The 22336-nt window shown below is 51.2% G+C and overlaps 1 protein-coding gene across 11 annotated transcripts in view; it reads left to right on the top strand.

Moving 5' to 3' along the window:
* The window catches only part of CDHR3 (cadherin related family member 3), a 156144-nt gene that overhangs the window by 71477 nt on the left and 62331 nt on the right, over positions 1 to 22336 (top strand). For 10 of the 11 annotated variants that reach the window (XM_051848849.2, XM_051848848.2, XM_051848843.2 and 7 more), the window contains one exon: positions 20966 to 21168. In XM_051848849.2, coding sequence (XP_051704809.2) covers positions 20966 to 21168 — 203 coding nt within the window. Of the gene's footprint in view, positions 1 to 9290; positions 9801 to 20965; positions 21169 to 22336 lie in introns of those variants that run through there. The other variant, XM_008258338.4, reaches the window with a different exon arrangement.

Below are 22336 nucleotides of genomic sequence, written 5' to 3'. Positions count from 1 at the left end.
CCCTTGGCTGTAATCCCGGCAACGCTGGGGTGCTCAGTGAGCGTGGGCTGAGACCACCGTCTTGAGCGTCTGGCACTTTAGGTATGTGGTCCTTTTTGGTCCCTGCAGTCAGTTCAGCAATAGACAGGCCCTGCTGTTGCCATTGTTCAGAGGACAAAGCACGATTAGGGGGTTTCAGTAAGGGGCCCAGAGTCACACAGCGAGCGTCTGGGGGAGCAGAGATCAAGGTCAAGTCCAACGCCAAAGCTCACGTCCTTCCTGCCTGGCCATCAGCCACTTTGTGATTGGACGGGACGCTGGCCACCTGCTCTGGACCACCAGAACCTTGGGTTCTGGGGAGGAAACATGAGAATAACCGGCACCTTCCAGTTACAATCATTTCCTTTTTTTCTTTCTTTCTTTCTTTTTTTTTTTTTTTCTTGACAGGCAGAGTGGACAGTGAGAGAGAGAGACAGAGAGAAAGGTCTTCCTTTGCCGTTGGTTCACCCTCCAATGGCCACCGCGGCCGGTGCACTGTGGCAGGCGCACTGCGCTGATCCGATGGCAGGAGCCAGGTACTTCTCCTGGTCTCCCATGGGGTGCAGGGCCCAAGGACTTGGGCCATCCTCCACTGCACTCCTGGGCCACAGCAGAGAGCTGGCCTGGAAGAGGAGCAACTGGGACAGAATCTGGTGCCCTGATCGGGACTAGAACCCAGTGTGCCGGTGCCGCAAGGTGGAGGATTAGCCTAGTGAGCCGTGGCGCCGGCCCCCAGTTACAATCTTTTCACATCTGGGTGAAGCATAGGCCCGTTACCAGGACATTAAGCAATTTAACGCAGTTAACGAGCCACTTATGTTCATGGAATCCGTGGAATTCATAGCTAATTCATATCATTTAAAGCAGCAGAGGCTTTAACGTTTTTACAAGCGATGGAGACTGTAAACAATGAGCCTGACTTTCCTGGATTCAAAAGCTAAATGATTACGTTTGACAAGAAATGTCAATGTGTGGGCTGGGCACTGTGGCACAGCGGGTTAGGCCTCTGCCTGTGGTGCCCACATCCTATGAGGCACCAGTTTGAGTCCCAGCTGCTCCTCTTCACATCCAGCTCTCTGCTATGGCCTGGGAAAGCAGTAGAAGATGGCCCAAGCGCTTGGGCCCTGAACCCACATGGGAGACCTGGAAGAAGCTCTGGGCTCCTGGCTTTGGATCAGCCCAGCTCAGGCCATTGCAACCATTTGGGGAGTGAACCAGTGAATGGAAACCTCTTTCTCTGTCTCTCCCTCTCTCTGTAACTCTGCTGCTTAGAAAAATAAATCAATCCTAAAAAAAAAAAATGTAAACACGGCTTTAACTAATGTTTTTTCCTCATTGTCCTCGCTGTACTGTCCTCCATCTGGGGTCCCCGACCTGGGTCAAGGGTGCAGAGTCTCTGCCGCTGGTTTGAGCTCAGGACCGACATTCCTCTGCCGATACTTTCATTTCTTTAACAAATTAATGGTGCCAGGGCTCATCCTGAGCCACAGTTGTGTGCAAAACAGACATAGCCCCTGGCTCCATGGAGCCCACTGTCTGATGGGCCACAAAGAAATTCACAGTGGAAGAACCACGAATAGAAGGAGGCAGGGAGAATGATGGGGGATGGGCAGTCAAGGAAGCTCTCTCTGAAGCAGGATCTGCCAGCTGAAAGGCAGCCAGGCATGGGGACAGCAGGAGGAGGATATTCCAGACAGAGGAAGCAGCATGTGCAAAGGCCCTGGGCCAAGAAGCGCTTGGTGCCCTGGAGGAGGTAGAAGCCCTGGTGGCTGGAGAGAATACAGGTGCAGGGTGAGTTTGTTTGGGAGGGGGTAATTAACAGGAAGTACAGGGAAAATAAAAACATCACAAATAATATTGTAAGCAATAATATGGTAATATTCTTATTAAAATACAGACTATTAGGACTGTCGTAGGAAAAATGATCCACTTTATTTTTTTAAAAAGACTATTTTTATTTATTCATTTGAGAGATAAAGTTACAGTGAGAGAGAGACAGAGAGAAAGGTCTTCCTTACTCCCCAAATGGCCACAATGGCTGGAGCTTCACCCATCCGAAGCCAGGAGCCAGGAGCTTCTTCCGGGTTTCCCCCATGCGGGTGCAGGGGCCCAAGGACTTGGGCCATCCTCCACTGCTTTCCCAGGCCATAGCAGAGCTGGATTGGAAGAGGAGCAGCTGGGACTAGAACCGCCGCCCATATGGGATGCCGGCACTGCAGGTGGAGGATTAACCTACTGCGCCATGGCACCGGCCCCAAAACGATCCACTTTAAGTACTTTAAAAGGGTAGAATGGTAGAGAGGAAACCTATAGGTTAAGAGAATGAACAAGTCACACCCACCAAGGTTGTGGGGTACTTGGGCCCCTCATACGTGGGGTATGGGAGTGCAAAATGGTACTTCTGAGTATGATTGCAATCCCGGAGTGCGGGGCAAGCAGGTCGCTTGAATGGGCGTGCCCCTCCTCCTGCCGCCCCAGTCCTTGCAGCACCCCATTCACCTGGACCCTGACTGGTTTCTGTTAAGGGTTGAATTGTGTCTCCCAAAGGAGATAGGGTGAAGTCCTAACCCCCCGTACCTCTCCTCAGAATATGACTGTATCAGCCTGGATTCCCCAGGGCAACAGAACCCAAAATCAGATGGGAAACTGGGGAAAATATTTATAATGCATATTATAGCCAAAAGACTGCTTTCCTTGATATATTAGGACTTCTGGTAGAATACCCAGTAGGCAAGTGGTAGAAATGCACAGACGATCCACAGAAAGGTTCAGGGCTCTCTCCGACACTGTCAAGTGTCAGTTACAGTACAGGGACTGCAATAATCTCTTGAGGAAGATTTTGCAACATCTATGGAAAAGTTAAATGCACATTGCCTTTGCTTCAGGGGTACCATTTTTAGGAACTTAATCTACAAATATACTTGCACAGGAATGAGATTAACATATGTTCTAGGATATTTCTTTAAAAAAAAGATTTATTTTATTTATTTGAAAGAGAGTTACAGAGAGAGATAAAGACAGAGAGGTCTTCCATCCGCTGGTTCACTCCCCAGATGGCTGCAACAACAGCCGGAGCTGCGCCGATCTAAAGCCAGGAGCCAGGAGCTTCTTCCGGGTCTCTCACGTGCGTGCAGGGGCCCAAGGACTTGGGCCATCTTCTACTGCTTTCCCAGCCCATAGCAGAGAGCTGGATCAGAAGAGGAGCAGCTGGGACAAGAACCGCCGCCCATATGGGGTGCCAGCGCTTCAGGCCAGGGCATTAACCCATTGCGCCACAGCATTGGCCCCTAGGATATTTCTTTGAGCCTTACTGGTAACACAAACACTGGAAATAAAGCAAGCACCCATCAATAGATATAGATATTATCTAGTACAATTCTGTACTATCTACTGTGCTGTTGTGATGCACTGATACATTAGCATCTCCAAGACATATTGAGAGAAAAAAAGCAAAGCAAATCATGGAATATAGGATTCCATTTGTACTAAATCAAAGGCCATGAAGTTGAGTCTATGCTTGTGTGTGCACTGACTCGCTATAAGGGCACACAGAGCCATGACAGAAGACAGTAAGACAGGGAGACTTGGTTTCCTCTGCTTCCTTTTTGGGCCACTTGGAATGTTGTACTGCATGCATGTGTTGATAATGTCTGTTCAAAAAAAATTTTTGTCCCTCCAAATTGAGCCTCCCGGGGACAAGTCAACTGGCGGAACACACGAGCTAAACCATGCCACTTCATACCTGTATGCTGTGTACCCCCTTTGCTTAGCATGGCCCTGATCCTAAATTTCTCCAAGTCATGACTGGAGACTTCCTCTGACAGCTCCGCTCCTGAATTTGATCCAGTTTCCTTGATTCTGTCCCCGTGCTTGTCTCAGACATAGTACTTGGCCCACTGAACCGTAATTGTGGGCTCACCTGTTTGTCTCTGGCCTACACTTGTGCTTCCCGATGGGAGAACCACGTCCTAGTAGTCCTGGTGCCTGGCACACAGCAGGCTTCACCAGGAGCAAGGACCAGGTGTGCACTAAGTGGTGTGGCCAGGGATTTTTTTTTTTAATTTTTTTGACAGGCAGAGTGGACAGTGAGAGAGAGAGACAGAGAGAAAGGTCTTCCTTTGTCGTTGGTTCACCCTCCAATGGCCGCCGCGCTGATCCGATGGCAGGAGCCAGGAGCCAGGTGCTTTTCCTGGTCTCCCATGGGGTGCAGGGCCCAAGCACTTGGGCCATCCTCCACTGCACTCCCTGGCCACAGCAGAGGGCTGGCCTGGAAGAGGGGCAACCGGGACAGAATCCAGCTCCCCGACCGGGACTAGAACCCGGTGTGCCGGCGCCGCTAGGAGGAGGATTAGCCTAGTGAGCCGCGGCGCCGGTGGCCAGGGATTTTTCAGTTTGGTTTTCTGCCATATAACCTTAATGTGCACATCAGGCCCCGGACATAGCAGGAGGCCGATCTTTGCTGAAAGAATCAAGGATTGGCACCCATGGGGAAGGAGGAAGAAATGATTTGCTGGTGTGAAGATGTTTGAAGGAGGTGGCAGAGGGGTTAAGCAGGACGAAGCCTCCAGCTTGCAGTGGGGAAAGTCAACACAAGGCACTTGAGAAGGGGCTGGCTTCTGAGTGAAGTTCAATATTTGCCTACAAGAGTGACAGGTAGAGCGCCCATCTGTCACACTCTGCAATTGCACTCCTGGGTATTGACCCAGGAGAAATGAAAACATATCCACGCAAACACTTGTGCATGAATGCTCATAGCAACATCATTCACAGTCACCAAAACATTGAAGCAACCAAATGTCCATCAACGGACAAATGAAGAAATTAAATGCAATTTATCCATAAAATGGAATACAATTATTCGGCCATAAAAAAGGACCGAATACTGATACGTGCTGCAACACGGATGTACCTTGAAAGATTATGCTAAGTGAAAGAACCCAGTCACCAAAGGCCGTATCTTGCAGGATTCAATTTGCATGAAATGTCGAGACAGAAGGTGGATTAATGGCTGTCAGGGGTTAAGAGAAGGCACTGGAGGAAATGGGGAGTGATTGCTAAGCGGTAAGGGGTTTTTGAAGAGGGCAATGGAAATGTTTAAAATTGACGGTGGTGATGCTCGTACAACATTATGAATATAGTAAAAGCCATTGGATCGTGCACTTTAAATGGGTGCACTGTATGCCATGTGAATTTTATTCCAATAAAGCTATTACTAAGAAATGAGGATCACCTGGTGTTCTCTGGAGGCATGGACTGAGAAGCCAGGCAACCCAGGCCCAGGCTTGCCGGCGTCTAGTTCTGCAGGTTCCAGTTCTTCAGGGTCCTGTCCCCCGGAACTGGGGTGGGGGGTGTGGGCTCTCCCACCCTGGAAGCCAGGACAGTGTCTGCCAGTGGCTGCTGGGGGTCCTGGCCTCCCAGGGACCCTTCCACAGTGCTCAGAGCTGGTCAGGGAAAGAGCTGAATTCGGGAAGTGAGAAGGGTTGTGGGACTTCTCCGTTTGCTTTCCCCACAAGAGCAGTAGGGCGGGGCTGCCACCTGCAATACTGGCATCCCGTGTGGGTGCCGGTTCCTGTCCTGGCTGCTCCTCTTCCAATCCAGCTCCCTGCTATGGCCTGGGAAGGAGGCCAGGGTGTTTGTCCCCTGTTTGTGGGAGACCCAGATGAAGCTCCTGGCTCCTGGCTTTGGCCTGGCCATAGCAGCCTCTTAGGGAGTGAACCAACAGATGGAAGACCTCTCCCTCTGTCTCTCACTCTAACTCTTTCAAATCAATAAAAAAATCTTTGTTTAAAAAAACAAACCTGGCCGAAGGGCTTGTACTGAGTGGGTGTTTGGGATAGAGGTGGGAGGAGAGAATGGCCCAGGACAGGGAGTATAAAGTAAACACAGCAATTGCACAGTTGCAGGGCATTGCTGCGCAAGGCTAAGTGTGAAGCGATTGTGACTGCCAAGAAGTATAAGGGCTGCTGGACCTCACCTGGCTGGAGACAGGCGAGGGGGAGAGCCGTGGAGGGACAATCATCTGAAGCAGCTTCAATGCCAGAACCCTGGCTCATAAAGCAGAAAGACCAGAGGAGGGGCTTGTTTCCATTCCTGCAAGGGTCAGTGTCACTGGGGGCGTGGGCCTGGCTCTGCGGGGGCCCTGGGAGGCAGGGCTGCAGGCATGGTGGGAACTGGGTGTTCTGTCCTTAGGCTTTGGATTTTCAGAAGCCTGTCCTTGCAGCAGTACATGATGGGAACCACAGACAGCAGGGCCACACAGGGATGAAGGGGACAGCCCACCAGCGCCCGTGGAAGGCTGCAGGAGCAGGACCACTGAACCCTCACACCAGGGCTGCTACTCGCACGTCTCGCCTTTTGTCCATCTTGTTTCAAGAACATTCCAGATCATGTAAAAGTTGGTTAGCTACCAGCCATCTGTGTGTCGATGTTGAGCCCTAAGTCAGCAAATGTTGAGAACACAACTCCTTTGTGAGGAGGTTGGACCACGTGCAGGAGCTGCCTCTGAGAAGTCTCTGAGCCACTGCTGGGCCAGACACAATGGGAAGCCGGTGGGAGCCCCAGGAACTGCCCCCTTCATCCCACCCGCCGAAGTCCTGGCTGAACCAGGATGGCTCAGCCAACTGTGCTATTCTGGCCCAGAGGGCTCCTGGGTGCTGGGACCACGTGCTTTTGGAGGGAGATGGGAACGGACCCACATGCAGGAGGAGCAACCAGCTCAGGGCTGCAAGCCGAAGCGAGAGAACAAACCGACATCACAGTCTAAAATACGACCCTCCCGCTCCCTGGAACCCACGAGGGCAGGGGAGCAGAGCCTCAGGCTCTCCTGAGAAAGCAGGGCCACGTGGAACACACTGTGGAGTCGGGGTGAAAATTAAACAGATGTGAGTGCCTTTCATCCGAAGCCTTAATTATTCTGACGTTTGCCATAACTTAATCTGTGCCATCACTTCAGCTTTAATTATGCATAATGAAATGGATTATTTACAGTAACTAATATGACAGGAAAAACGGAGGGGTGCGAATTGGTAACTTGGCAACTGTTGTTTATCGCTCTTCTTAGGCAGCCAATGCGCATCGAGTCCCTGTCTCTCAGCCCTTGCCACCATCCTGCCGGGCTCCTCTTAGGAAACAAGGTTATGATGGGAGCCCAACTCCAGGCCTGTTTCTTCCATCCACGTACTAACCAGGCCTGACCCTGCTTGGCTTCCGTGAGCAGATGAGGTGGGGTGGGTTCAGGGTGTTGTGGCCATAGCCATGGCCTGTTTCTGTCACTCTGCTGTCTCACGTACTGCCTGCAAAAATACTGCATGACAGGTTTGTGCTCCCTGATTTATAGAAGTGAGTGGGCATGGCCTGGTGCTGTGGCACAGTGGGTTAAAGCCCCAGCCTGCAGCACCGGCATCCCATGTGGGCATCGGTTCGAGTCCTGGCTGCTCATCTTCTGATCCAGCTTTCTGTTATGGCCTGGGAAAGTAGTAGAAGATGGCCCAAGTGCTTGGGCCCCTGCACCCACGTGGGAGACCTGGAAGAAGCTCCTGGCTCCTAGCTTCAGATTAGTTCAGCTCTGGCTGTTGTGGTCATTTGGGGAGTGAACCAGCAGAATGGAAGATATCTCTCTCTCTCTCTCTCTCTCTCTCTCTCTCTCTCTGGCTCTACCTCTCTCTGTAACTCTGTCTTTCAAATAAATAAAATAAATAAAGGAGTGGTCATGAGGTTCAGAAAGGTTAAGTAATTTGCCTAAAGGCACGGAGTGAAACTTTGCTTTTTGTCATCTACCTACTTCTGCCAGAAACTTACAGGATAGTATTGTGAATCTTCCCACTCTTCCTTGCTTCATGCAGGGAAAGTCCATTTGTTTCCTAAAGGAAAGGCTGTTAGTTATTTTAAGCAGGAAAGGGAATAGTGAGGACTGTCCTCTTGGGAAAGCAGTGGACAGTGCCCCAGAGGGTGCATTGGAGGCTATGGGGAGAGCCCGGGTCAGAGGCCAGGACCTGAAGTCAGGGTGGTGGTAGCAAACCTAGAGCATGAGGCAGCAGGTACACTAGTCATTCATCATCCCTGACAGTTTAAAGCATCCACGTACACTTGACTTAGATCTCATTTCCTGCCATGGCCCTGCCCCGAAGCTGGCAGAGCTGGCTCCTCCTGCCCGTGGAACGGCTTCCCCTGTCTTTGCCATAGGATGGAAGGATGGAGAGCAGGGAGAAGAAACGGGACCAGGGTCTCTACCCTGCTGATGTTATCACTTGCTGTGGCTCCTCTGGCTCACGCTGACTGGCAGGTGCCAAGTGCTGGCTTGTGTGTGGGGGGCGCAGGTGTGCTGGAGAGAGCCAGAGGCCTCTTCCCACGGCTCACGCCCCCGCCCCGACTCCATGGCCACCACCAGCTAAGGTTGCTGGGCTTCTGCCCCCTGCAGGCAGTTGTGTGAAGAACAGCAGAGCTTATTCCTTCCAGTGTGTCCGCCCCTGTTCTTCCTGCCCACGTGGAGAGGCATCATCCTCCGCCTCCAACATGCTCCCCTACTGTACTTCTCAGTGTGATGTACTTCTCTCTGTGATGATGGGTGGGATCCCAGGACAGGGCCACCACCACAGGGAAGGGGCTGGTCCCAGCTGTTGGCTTCTCTCCTGAGAACAGGCACCAGTTAGTTCTCGAGTCTCGGTCAGGACACCTGTGGCCAAAGCTCTGGGAATGACAGCGAGCCCGGACACAGGGTGCTGGGGACCATTGTGGGTGCACTGTGCTTTTCCCATCATCTCAGGCTCTCAGCTCTCACCTGGCTTTGCTGAATTCTCTTTGGGTGCTCTCTAGTGAGACACATAGTGGCAGAGGACTTTTAAGACCGACTCTGGGGCCTGTGTAAAGTCACCTTTCAGGATGCCTGCAAGCTTTATGGGAGTGTGTTTTGGAGTTCCAGCTACTCTGCTTCTGATCCTTCTCCCTGCTAAGGCACCTGGGGAGCAGCAGATGATGGCTCAGTTCTGGGGCCCCTGGCATCCATGCGGGAGACCTGCATGGAGTTCTCAGTTCTTTGCTTTGGCCTGGCTTAGCCTCAGGGCGTTTGTGAATGAAAAAGTGAATGGAAGGGTTCTCTGTCTCTCTCTCTGCCTTTCAAGTCGATGAAAACCATCTTTTCTTTTTTTTTAAAGATTTATTTATTTGAAAGGCAGAGTTACAGACAGAGAGGGAAAGACAGAGAAGTCTACCATTTTGGTTCACTCCCCAAATGGCTACAACAGCCAGAGCTGGGCTGATCTGAAGCCAGGAGCTTCTTCCAGGTGTCCTACATGGGTGCAGGGGCTGAAGCACTTGGGCCATCTTCCACTGCTTTCCCAGGCCATTGGCAGGGAGTTGGATCAGAAACAGAGCAGCTGGCACTTGAACCTGTGCCCATAAGAGATGCTGGCACCGCAGGCGGATGCTTAACCCACTATGCCACAGCGCCAGCCACTTGTTTTGAATCTAAGAAACAAAAAGATAGACGCTGGGCTGCCTGGAACTTGCTGATTTGTCTTTTGTGTGCCCTGTCATTGCAGAGCAGGTGATCAAAGAACAAACAGTCCTGTGCTGTTTAGAGTCTCCCTTAGTTACCACCGAAGCCTCTGTTTGAGTTCTTGCATGGCAACAAGACCAGGAGGGGAACAGGATGGCATCTGGGCCGACCTTTGAGTGCAAGGCAGGACCCTGGTCCTGGCCGACGTGCTGGGCAGATGCACACAGACAGGAGCCATCCAGCATGCAGCCAGTGGTCATTCTCCTGGCCCTGCTGGGGGCCATATCCGGTAGGAACTCCATTCGGCTTTGGAATCTTGCTTGGTTGACTACATTTGCATGCTACCACTATGTAATAATATTCTAAAAAGAGGAATTTGCCTCTGGGAGGCCTTGTTCCACTGTGGGTTTATCTGCAACGATGAATGAGGTGTAGCAGCTCCCGGGAGCCTTGGAGGAGAGGGATACTTAAGGAGACACCATCCAGGCTGTGTGTAGACGTCACTTTTCCTCTTGTGTTAACTGGGCTCCGAGGACGTCCTTCTGAGATGTAAGGTTGAAGAAATAATTCTCATAGCAGAGCTTGGTGCATTTGTCAAGTCTGTCTGAAGATCCCAGCCCTTCTCTGGATCCGTGTGGGACAACTGGAGCTGAGCAGGTGTCCTGTGTGAACACTGGTGTCTTCGTCTTGAGTGGGGAGGGGGGGACCAGAAGGACTGAAGAGTCAACCAAGTGCTTCTTTTGCTCCTTCTTTCTCCTGCGAAAGCTCCAGGAAGGTTGGATGATCTTTTAATCTCGTCATTTTGGATGATTGAAGTTGAGCTTTTCCAATTAAATTTTATTTTTGAATAGGTAGAATATGCATAATGTATGGAATTCAATCAAGTTCAATTTGCAGATTAGTTCAGAGGTAATTTACATCTCTGATGAGTTGCGTGGCAAAATACTTTGGAGGAGTATCTGGCATGGAGTAAATGCTTAGTAAATGTTAGTGATTGTTATTTACCATGGTGCGTCTTCCTAATTCACGAGTGGGGTTCTAGATACTTGCTGAGTCTTATCTGTTTACCTCGGGAGTATTCTAAGATTTCTTTCAAGTAGATCTTGCACATTTTGATTATTACCATGTATTTTGTTTGTATAGACTTCACTAATCCAAGAGCAGGGTTCAAGTTTTTCTTTTTTGACATTTGCAGATGTGATATTTTCTTCCTTGATGTACAGATGTCTGTCAACAAATCATCGTACTATTCATAGTGGCTTTTCTTTTTTTTTTTTTTTTTAATCTTTTATTTAATGAATATAAATTTCCAAAGTACGACTCATGGGTTACAATGGCTTTCCCCCCCATACCGTCCCTCCCACCCACAACCCTCCCCTTTCCCACTCCCTCTCCCCTTCCATTCACATCAAGATTCATTTTCGATTATCTTAATATACAGAAGATCAGCTTAGTATACCTTAAGTAAGGATTTCAACAGTTTGTTCCCACACAGAAACATAAAGTGAAAAATAATAGATGATTTTTTTTTAAATCATGATGAAATCAGATCAGACCCATAGTGGCTTTTCATTCCATTCTCGTGCTGTTTCCAGTCCTCAAACGCTCATCTCATTGCCAGGCCTGGAGAAACAGGCTCTTGTTAAACAGCCTTCCTCTCTTCCTCCCCGTTAAGCATGATGCTGAGGGCTGGCACGGTGGCTCACTTGGCTAATCCTCCCCCTGTGGCGCTGGAATCCCGTATGGGCGCCGGGTTCTAGTCCCGGTTGCTCCTCTTCCAGTCCAGCTTTCTGCTGTGGCCCTGGAGTGCAGTGGAGGATGGCCCAAGTGCTTGGGCCCTGCACCCCATGGGAGACCAGGAAGAAGCACCTGGCTCCTGGCTTCAGATCGGCGTAGCTCCAGCTGTAGTGGCCATTTGGGGAGTGAACCAATGGAAGAAAGACCTTTCTCTCTCTCTCTCTCTCTCTCTCTCTAATTCTATCTGTCAAAAAAGAAGAAGAAGAAGCATGATGCTGAGCTTTTGGCCTGAGATAGAAATGCCTCAGGTGTTCAGCAGATAGCTTTTAGTCTTATTAGAGTACTCATTTCTCCATCAGATGGATGTTTTACCCTCAAATCCTTTTCCCAGATCAATGGCAAGGACCATTCCATTTTCCTCTTTGATCTGCTGACAGAGTAACTATATGGAGTCCGTCTCGGCTCCCGGGCTCCGCAGAGGGCAGGAGGGACTGCAAGGCAGGTCTTAGCCTAGTCCAGACTCTTACTTGAAGTAACAGTGAGGTTTTCCCAGAAACACGGGCTTTCGGGGCAAAATCCTTTGAGCTAAGAGGGGACATTTATTGCCTCCTGGGGAAGCGTGAGGTTAAGAAGAACCCCGAATTTCATGCTTGAATGCTGTCAGTTGGAACTTTATCATCGATGCCTGAAAGACAGATGACAGAAGTTTGCAAGACGTGTTTGAGATTTCTTATTAAAAAAAAAAAATCACATAAGAAGTACTCCCTCCCTCCAAAGCCGTATGCCTATTTTATGATGTTGTTTGCACAGGTGAAATCCTATTTAAAAATAATTTATAAGGAAGGAGGAGGAAGGGTTGGAAGCAGGGAGGGAAGGAGGGAGGGAGGGGGAGCGAGCGAGCAAGCTGTCACCTGCTGGTTCACTTCCTAAATGCCTGGGGGCTGGGAACTCAATGCAGGTCTCCCCTGTGGGTGGCAGGAAGCTCACTACTTGAACCATCACTGCTGCCTGCCTCCCAGAGTCTGCATTAACAGGCAGCTGGAGCCGAGCACCACATGCAGGCGCTCCTACACGGTATGAGGGCCTCCTAACAGGCCTCTCAACCACTGCGCCGATTGGCCACCCCCAAGTCCCGCCTTTTCTAAGGACCGCCGTGATGCACACTGTTTCTCTCTTCTCTTCTTTTGTTTGTCTGCAAACAAAAAGATCATCATCCTGGCTCTGACATCACACCGGCACCCATCTTTGGGGTCCTGGAAGCCGACCTCACTACAACAAGCTCATGTAGCCTAATACACCTGCAGTTTGCACCTTACTTCCACTTAGTCTACTTCCTCCAAGGCCTACCTCAAGCCCCACTGCCCTGGGGAGCCTTTGCGGGTCACATATGCAGCTCTTAATGTTCTTCCTGCCACACCCTAGAGCACCTCTTCTCTGTGCGTGAACTGCACACGGAGAGCTGAGTGCAGTGCTTGGCACAGACAAAGGATTCACCAAAAAGTAAGATGAGTTGTGACCCTGGCATTCAGTGCTGATGTGTCTTCCTGTCTCCTCCACTCAAATGTCAGCCTCACAATAGCAGGGTTCATATTTCTTTACTCCTCTATTTGAGAGGCACAGCGAGAGCGAGAGCGAGAGCGATTCCTCCCCTCTGCTGGTTCACTCCCTAATTGCCTTCATTGACCGAAGCCAGGCAATCAATCCACCCAACTACTTGAGTTCACCTGTTGCCTGCCAGAGTCTACGTTAGCAGGAAGCTGGAGTCCGACGTTAGAGTCAGGTCAAACCCAGGCACCCCAACGTGGCTTGTGGGCATCCCAGGTAGTGTCTTGACCACAAGGCCAAACGACCACCATTGTCAAGTGCCACATACATAGGAGTACCCAATCAAGGTTTTCTGTTGGTTACCACTCCTTATTGGGTCTGGTTTGTTCCCTCCAATATCTACTGAAACCTCCAGAATAGGGAAATGTAGCTTTTCAGCCTGCCTAAAGTTGGCACTTAAATTAGCTCCTGTCCTTTCTGCCTCCGCTTCAGATGAGGGGAGTAAACACTCCTCTTTGTGACCCTGTAGTGTCTTGCTCAAACAGCTTACAAAGGAGGCTCCCATGAGAACAGAAACTAAAGCTCTGACCTGCCGTGGTGGAAAAAGAGTTGACAGCACACAGTCTTCTGGCTCCATCAGCACTTGCCGATCCTGTGTAACTCTGGGAAGATGCAAGACCCAGCTAAGGACCCTTGGTACGTCCAGTTCCACTGCCCTGGGAGTGCAAAGCTGCCAGGGAACTCCGCGGAAGTGCCAAGAGCCAGGGTGTTTAATGAGAGGTTTCCTTGGTCGCTGGGAAAGCTACGTGAACACCAGAAGGCAGCAAACCTGGGTCTGCCCATGAGCTCCAGGTGAGAGGCTTTCATAGGTCTCTCTCTCCAACATGGTCCCTAGCCCATCGGTGGGCCCAAGATTCAGTGTCTCCCCTCCTTGGAAACTAGGGTGTGATTGCGTACGAACGCTCTCATCACTTGAAAAGACAGGAAGATGCAGTCCATTTCCAGAAAGTATAACTGTTGGCCAATTAGCCCTACACGTGGGGTCCCAAGAAGGTCGCCAAAGCTTTCTGCGCGATCGGGTCACAGTTTCCTGCATGGAGCTGACCTCCAAGCAGCAAAAGGCAGATGTTTCTGTCGGCTTACCCTTCCTCTTTTTTATTATTTTTTTTTATTTTTTATTTTTTTGACAGGCAGAGTGGACAGTGAGAGAGAGAGAGAGAGAGAGAGAGAGAAAAGTCTTCCTTTGCCGTTGGTTCACCCTCCAATGGCCGCTGCAGCCAGCGTGCTGCAGCGGCGTACCGCGCTGATCTGATGGCAGGAGCCAGGTACTTATCCTGGCCTTCCATGGGGTGCAGGGCCCAAGGACTTGGGCCATCCTCCACTGCACTCCCTGGCCACAGCAGAGAGCTAGCCTTTACCCTTCCTCTTACTTGCCTAGGTAATCCGCTAGCTTCCTCCCAACCCCAACCCCGGCCATCAGTCACTGCAATGTGCTGGAATACACTGCTCTTGACCTCTGTGGGGCTGGAAGAGGTTTGCAGCAAACCAGCCGTTCTCAGGCCAGCACCAGGGGGGTGCACCCAGACTGGCTCATCTTTGCCTTGTGGGTTACAACCCAGCCTCACATACTTAGTCATCCGGAGGGTCACCTTCTTGCCTCCTGTGGCCAGCTGAGGCTCCTTCTATGGTCTTGCCTGGCATCTGTCAGCTCTTCCTCCCTGCAAAAGCAGTGGGTGAGCACCCCATTCAGGAAGGTCTAACATCACAGAGGTGGAAGAAACAGGAAGATTTTGCATATGTGGAAGCAACACCATCTATGGTGCATTTTCTTCTTATGGTACTTGTGGGGTGAACATGAGTTCTGGGCGGCCACTCTTAGCCTGGGTTGCTTTGCCCCACGCTGTTCCTGCCCCACGCTGATGAAGGCGTGGAGCATGCTCATTAATAGTGTTGCTTTGCGGCCGGCGCCGCGGCTCACTAGGCTAATCCTCCGCCTTGCGGCACCGGCACCCCGGGTTCTAGTCCCGGTCGGGGCGCCAGATTCTGTCCCGGTTGCCCCTCTTCTAGGCCAGCTCTCTGCTGTGGCCAGGGAGTGCAGTGGAGGATGGCCCAAGTGCTTGGGCCCTGCACCCCATGGGAGACCAGGATAAGCACCTGGCTCCTGCCTTTGGATCGGCGCGATGCGCCTGCCGCGGCGGCCATTGGAGGGTGAACCAACAGCAAAGGAAGACCTTTCTCTCTGTCTCTCTCTCTCACTGTCCACTCTGCCTGTCTAAAAATTAAAAATAAAAAATAGTGTTGCTTTGCAGCCACAGCTGCTAGGAGTTTCTGAATGGTTGTACCAGCTGGTAAGCATTGTTTGTTGATAGTGGTAAGATTTGACGATTGGCACCTGGTCTGGGTGAGGGGCTCTCAGAGGCTCTGTTTTCAATCGAGGCTGATTACATAACAAGGATGTACCTGAGTAAGGTAGAGAAAACCAGCAGAGATGCCATCGTTCGGAGGTATTTGTTCTGGAGTGAATCTGCCGCCTGGAGTTCATGTGTTGGAAACTTAGTGCTCATTGCAACAGTGTTGGAGGGGGAGCTTCAGCAGGTGATCGGATCATGAGAACTCTGCCCTCCCCAGTGGATTCATGCCATCATGGCAGGCATGGATTCATTACTGCAACAGCGGGTTTGCCGTAAACTTGAGTTCAGCTCTTTCTCTGTCTCTATCATCTCTTCCCACATGGTGACTTCAGTCTTTTTTTTTAAAAAAAGATTTATTTATTTATAAGTCAGAGTTACACATACAGAGAAGGAAAGGCAGAGAGAGAGAGGGAGAGAGAAAGGTTCCATCTGCTGGTTCACTCCCCAATTGGCTGCAATGGCCAGAGCTGTGCCGATCTGAAGCCAGGAGCCAGGAGCTTCTTTCAGGCCTCCCACGCAGGTGCAGGGGCCCAAGCACTTGGGCCATCTTCTACTGCTTTCCCAGGCCACAGCAGAGAGCTGGATGGGAAGTGGAGCATCTGGGACACGAACTGGCACCCACACGGGATGCCAGCACTGCAGGCAGCGGCTGCTTTACCCACTATACCACAGTGCCAGCTCCATGACTTCAGTCTTGTAATGCCTTCAGCATGAAGGTCTTCACCAGGTGTGGGCCCTTAATGTAGGACTTTGCAACCCCCACAACCACAAGCCACATAAACTTCTTTGTTTATGAAGTGACCCCGTCTGTGACACTCTGTCACAGCAACCCCAAGTGGACTTCGACAGTATCTGTGCCTTTGTCAGTGCTTCCTGATACAAGAAAGCACACCCTGAGGTGGCCCTGAGAGAAAAGGGGACAATGGGAACCTGCACCTGCCGCCACCCCATCTCTCGCTGTGGGGCCGCCGTCAGCTGTGATGTGTGTCCTTACTTCAGCATTGTTGCCACCCTCCTTGCTTTCTCTGCAGTAAAGCTGGAGATTTGTCAGGACTGCCACTGAGTCTTGTGAGTCTCGGTTAATAGACCCCTGTTTAGCAGCCATTCTGAGTGGTTGAGCGGAGCCAGGCAGCCCTGGAGACAGAGTTGAAGGGAATCCCCCCGCAAGTTCCGGGGCCAGTCCATGGTCACACGATCAAGCAGTGATTCCGCCTGCCCTGCTCTTTTCCCACCCCTGATGTGTGTCAGCTCTGCTTTTGACTAAGTGCTGCAGAGAATGAAGCAGGGCTGAGCGGGTGCTGGTTGCAGTCCGTGAGGGCAGCTGCATCCCTGGTGGGGAAGATGGGGGTACCCCACCCCCTTTATCCTAGATCCACGACGCCGCTCGTGGTGTTGGGAGCCCAGGGTGGCCTGCTTCCTCCCCTGTAACTGACGCTGTGGAGGCTCCCAGGAGAAGGCCCCGGAAGTCCCTTTCTGGAAAGGGAATGATCCAAGGAGAGCAAGTGTTCACACCACGCCTCCAGATCTCAGCCACCAGTGAGAGGTTCCGCTGGGCTGGGTGGCTGGGTGACTGAGAAGGCATCTTCTGCATGCTTTTTCAAAGTGTACGCTTCAAGCAGCTCTAATTTGATTCCTAATTAAGATGAATGTGTAAGTCAAGTTCTATTAAAGGCTCCTTCTTGCTCTCCAGCATTCAGGCCACCCAACAAAGCCTGGAAGAGCAGCCTAGGAGGAGAGCACTCGGTGTCTCAGGGAGAGCTGGCCCTGGCCTCTCACTCACCCTCTGCCACTCAGCAGCTCAGGCCTTTGGAGCACATCACTCATGGATGTGCCACAGATGGGTTAAATGTTTGGGGACATTGTAGTATTATATAATTTTTAAAAAAATTTATTTCTTTGAGAGGCAGAGACAGAGAGAGGAAGAGACAGAGAGAGAGGTCTTCTATCTGCTGGTTTACTCCCCAAATGGCAGCAATGGCCAGAGCTGGGCCAATCAGAAGCCAGGAGCCAGGAGCTTCTTCTGGGTCTCCCACGCAGGTACAGGGGCCCAAGGACTTGGGCCATCTTCTACTGCTTTTGCAGGCCATAGCAGGGAGCTGGATTGGAAGTGGAAGAGCTGGGACTCGAACTGGCACCTATATGGGATGCTGGTGCTGCAGATAATGGCTTAGCCCACTATGCCACAGCGCTGGCCCCACTATTATTTTTAATGGCGAGGAAGCTGAACGGACATCTCAGATGGCTACATTTCTTATCAGTATCCCCAGCATATCTGCCTTAAAAAGTTTTGAGGATTCAATGGCATGGCCCTGACATAGGTGGCCTTGCCCTGGGAGGCGAGGCCACCAGGAGAAGAGTACAGGAATTCCAGGAAGGCCACATCCTGGGTGGTCTAGCCTCAGCCCTACATGGAACAGGCAGCTCCCTACAAAATGGCACAAGAGCACTGGATAATTGCCACGTCTTCCAAATTCTCTCTCGTGCTGCCATTCAACATTTGACGGTTCAGGGGGACCATGAAAAGCTGTATAAACATACAGGGGCCACATGGAGCTGTCCTTGGAAAGCAGGTCCTTTCATGGAATTGGTGTCTCAGATCCAGGTCCTGTCAAAGTTAGGATCAATGCAATAAAATCAGTGGGTAGGTTCCCAGCAAAGCGAGACCGGAGCTGTCAACAGGCAGCATTTGGGGAACACAGCTTCTCTCTGGACTCCCCAGTTCCACAGGAGATGCATGGGGGTTGGTGGCCACGGTTACCTTCCCACACAGGGGGAAGCTGTTGGGGGGCTTGGCCTACCTCGAGCTCGTATTCCAGCACAAGACAGCCTCTTCCTGGGCACCTCATGCAGACACAGCACCTTGGTTGAAAGTCCAACTTCTCACCAGCCCCCAGAGCCATCTCGCTGTAGCGTCCCTGGTAAAGGAATAACTACAACGCACCACAGGTGCTCAGCGATGTGGCAGGGACAAACTGCAGTAGGCATGTGCGGACTGCCACGCTGTGAACCAAGACCACCCTGGCCACTTCCTTTGCAGGTCCTCCAGGGGTTGTGTGAAGTGGCGGTGGCAATGCCTACCTCACAGGGTTGCATCGGGAGAGGATGGGACCAGGTCGTGCAGCAGCCTGGGAGGTGGGTGCAGGAACATGCAACTGGTTACTTGCTTCTGTCTGTTCATTTGGGCTGGGCCTTATCTTCCCTCAAGCTGCTTCAGAGGAAAATGTGCCAAGCTATATCTCTACACCTCACTTGGTGGAGCACAAGTCCCTGGGGAGGGTGGGAGACAGCCAGGGAAGAGCCGGAATGAGAGATGGAGGTCCCATGAGACACATGTGGCCTTTCCTTTAGCCCACGGCTGGCCTTGTCTCTCTGACCAGTGGGGACACTCTACCCTGAACAGCTCGGGGCCTGCCCTGGTGACATTTCCCACTTAGGGGAAGGAGGATGGGAGCAAATTAGGCTTCCGAAACCCAACCCACCAAAGCAATCAATCTTTTGCTCATTTGAAAAAATCATTTGGGGTAGCTTTTTTTTTTGTCTCTAAATACTCTAAACATACTACTCTGCTGATTTTCATCACAAGAATGTTATGATCTTGACATCCATTTTAATAGATTTTTAAAGTCTATTTGTACTCACATCACCCTAAACCCTCAGCTGTTTTTCTGAGTACTTGCACGGGCCTTGTCCATAAAACTTGTTCATTTGCAAGCGACAGTCATTTCTGCATTATGTATTTTAGTCTCTCAATGCAATAAGATGACTTTGGATGTCTAGAAGTGTGTATTAGTGAGTGTGCTCATATTTCAGATTCCCCACATCTCCATTTACTCCTCTGTGCCTTCCTCCGAATGAAAAGGAAGACATCCTCCTACACACCTGGCTTCTCCCCATGGCTTGTTCCCTTCTTGGGATTTGGCCGTTTGGAAGCCCCCATCCCCCCTGTCTCTACTCTGCCAGGTGCTGTGTTTCCCATGGCTGATGGTGGCCAAGGTGGGAATCCAGCTGGGAAGGTGGGCCTTGGATCTGTCTTGGCTCTGCTGTTTATTTTTTTTTAAGATTTGTTTATTTATTTGAAAGTCAGAGAGAGAAGGAGAGGCAGAGAGAGAGAGAAAGAGAGAGGTCTTCCATCCACTGGTTCACTCCGCATTTGGCTGCAATGGCCAAAGCTGCGACGATCCAAAGCCAGGAGCCAGGAGCTTCTTCCAGGTCTCCCACGTGGGTGCAGGGGCCCAAGGACTTGGACCATCCTCTACTGCTTTCCCAGGCCACAGCAGAGAGCTGGATTGGAAGTGGAGCAGCTGGGCCTCGAACTGGCGCCCATATGGGATGCCAGCACTGCAGGCCAACGGCTTTACCCACTACGCCACAGCGCCAGCCCCTCTGCTGTTTATTAGTTACTGTGTGTCTTTCTGATTGGTTTCCTCGCCTGGAAAACAACATTAATTCCTACCCTAGAGGGGTGCTTTGGGGAGTAAATTAAACAGATGATTTTATGTTATGCACTTACTTGGAACTTAGGGCATTCTATTCATTTCCTAGGACTGGCATAAAAAAAATTACCCCAAGCTGGGTGGCTTAACACAGCAGACATCCGTTCTCTCAGAGTCCAGGAGACCGGAAGCCTGAAATGAGTGCGCTGCTGGGGTCACTCCCTCTGTCCCCTGCCTCCCTCGTAGCTTCTGGGGCTCACTTTCCATGCTGTGGTCTGTGGCTGTGGCTCCAGTCTCTGCCTGAATTATTTCAGACCCTCCTCTCCTCGGCACCTATCTCCGAGTCCTGCTTCCTTCCAAGGACACCAGTCCCTGGGTTAAGGGCCGAGCTAATGCAATCAGATTTCTTTCAGTTTCATTCACTACCCCTCCAAAGGCGCTACGTCCAGGTACGGTGCATTCTGAGATTCGCCAGGGACAGGAATCTTTGGGGGAATATTACTCAGCCCACAGCAGTAAGCAGCATTGTGGAAATACGACAAATATTCAGCCTGCTGTTCTCTGAGCTGGCAAAGCCTTGCACAGTGTCATGGAGACCATAAAATGATCCCTAGCCTTCCCTAGAAGACATACATTTTCTTACGAACTGTAAAATTCCCTGTCTCTAATTTGGCCCGAGGCGATTCCGATGCCTTCCCGGAATCTCTGGTTTCCTCTGTGAAGTGGGAGGGAATCAATCAACCACGCAGCCCTGATTGGCCCCTCGCCGTGACGCTCAATGGCATAGCATCCAATAGTAACAAATCACAGTTCTGGCGATTACTAATGGGCGTGGGGAGATTGACTGTGATTTTGGAGCTCTGTAGCCATGCACACTCAGTTCTCAGATGACCTATGGATCAGACACTGACGCGGAGGAGAAAAATACGCTCCTGTGAGCTATACGGACCCTTGCAAGCCAGAGGATGTCATTAGCAGCCGAGGTCTTTCAAGTGGATGCCTATCTCCCGCGAGGCACCACATTTCTTTGCCTGGGTCTTCCCGAGGGCTGGGAGGCAAGTGATGAGAAGCAAGGAGGTAAAGAAAAGCAGCCACTTTATTAAGTGCGGGACGGAAGCAGCTTGCGTGGTGCGTGGTAGCTGCTTTCTTGTCTCCTGCAGATCTTGCACTTCCATCTCCAGCGTTTGGCGAGAGCATTTATTCTTGGGGAGCGACCAAGTCCCACAGTCAGCTGAGCCACAGTGGAAGCCACAGCCCGAGCTGTGAGGTCCCTGTTCCCAGCAAATGGTTTTGTGTTCACGCTGTGTTGTATCTTTCTAAAACCACAGGGGGAGAGGCACTACAGCTCATCCACTTACCTGCCACCAGCAACGTGGCCGAGAATTCTCCACCTGGGACTTCGGTGCACACGTTCTCTGTGAAACTGTCAGCGTCACAGTCACCTGTGACCCCAGGATTTCCACTGATCCTCAACTCCAGTCCCCTCACTGACGCCTTTAGGGTGAACCGACTGTCAGACACCGACTTTGAGGTCAGCAGCATCTGCACCCTAAGGGCGGGGGCGGGGGCGGGCTTCTGCATCAGTGATCATTTCCCTCCCCCCCTCCCTGGCTTCGGCTCCCCTTTTGTAAGGTCTGGAAGTCCTCAGGCCTGCCCAGTCCGGGCTCAGTTGCTGCCCTGTGGTACACACTCAGTGTTTTGAAACCCAGCTCGTGACTTAAGCTACTGGGGAGCTTTTAAAATGCGTGCACACCTGGGCCAGGGCCAGGGCCACCCTGGCGCATCATAGTCTCATCTCCCCTGGTGCCCAGGAAGCACACCTCCAATTTCTACCAATCTCTACCTCAGCCTCCGGTTTATATTCCTGGGTCCTGGGTGCCGGTTGGGTGACAACAGCTGTGTGCTGTGTCCCTGCTCCCTGGCTCCGGCTTGGCTGTGACAGCTCCTGCTGGCCTGTTCCTCTAAGGTTGCCCAGCATTCACACCTACGGAACACGGACACTGGAGAGGAACTGTGTTTGCTCTTGTAGTCCTCACACAATCAGATGATCGTATTTGTGGTACTACTTCCTTTTCCCAGGTGCTGCATCAGAGAGGTTAAGTAACTTGTTCTGAGTTGCACAGCTGGTAGGTAGCTGATTTGAGACTGGAAGCCAGGCAGCCTGGCTCTGGACCTCTTATTGCCCCCCCCCTTTTAAAGATTTATTTATTTATTTGCAAGTCAGAGCTACACACAGAGAGAAGGAGAGGCAGAGAGAGAGAGAGAGAGAGAGAGAGAGAGGTCTTCTATCCACTAGTTCACTCCCCATTGGCCACAACGGCCGGAGCTGTGCCGATCCGAAGCCAGGAGCCAGGAGCTTCTTCCAGATCTCCCACGCGGATGCAAGGGCCCAAGGACTTGGGCCATCTTCTACAGCTAAGAGGAGCAGCCGGGTTTCGAACCGGTGCCCACTGTGGTATAGAGGGATGCCGGCCCTGCAGGCAGCAGCTTAACTACACCACAGTGCTGGCCCCTCTGATTGCTTTTTTAAAAACAGCTTTATTGAGATACAATTCACAGAGCACATCTTTTTTCCAACCAATTTTTTTAGCTCATGTATTTGATTTACGTTATAGTCAAAGGCTTATTGCTCCACTAATGAAAGAGTTCAATCAATAAAAAGTAAAAGGATTATAGTTCAGCAGAATAGACAGGGCCTA

Source organism: Oryctolagus cuniculus, chromosome 3 (genome assembly GCF_964237555.1).
Source record: "Oryctolagus cuniculus chromosome 3, mOryCun1.1, whole genome shotgun sequence".
Classification (NCBI taxonomy): Eukaryota; Metazoa; Chordata; class Mammalia; order Lagomorpha; family Leporidae; genus Oryctolagus; species Oryctolagus cuniculus.
Note: the sequence above shows the minus strand (reverse complement) of the source record. Positions and strands in the feature narration are given on the sequence as shown.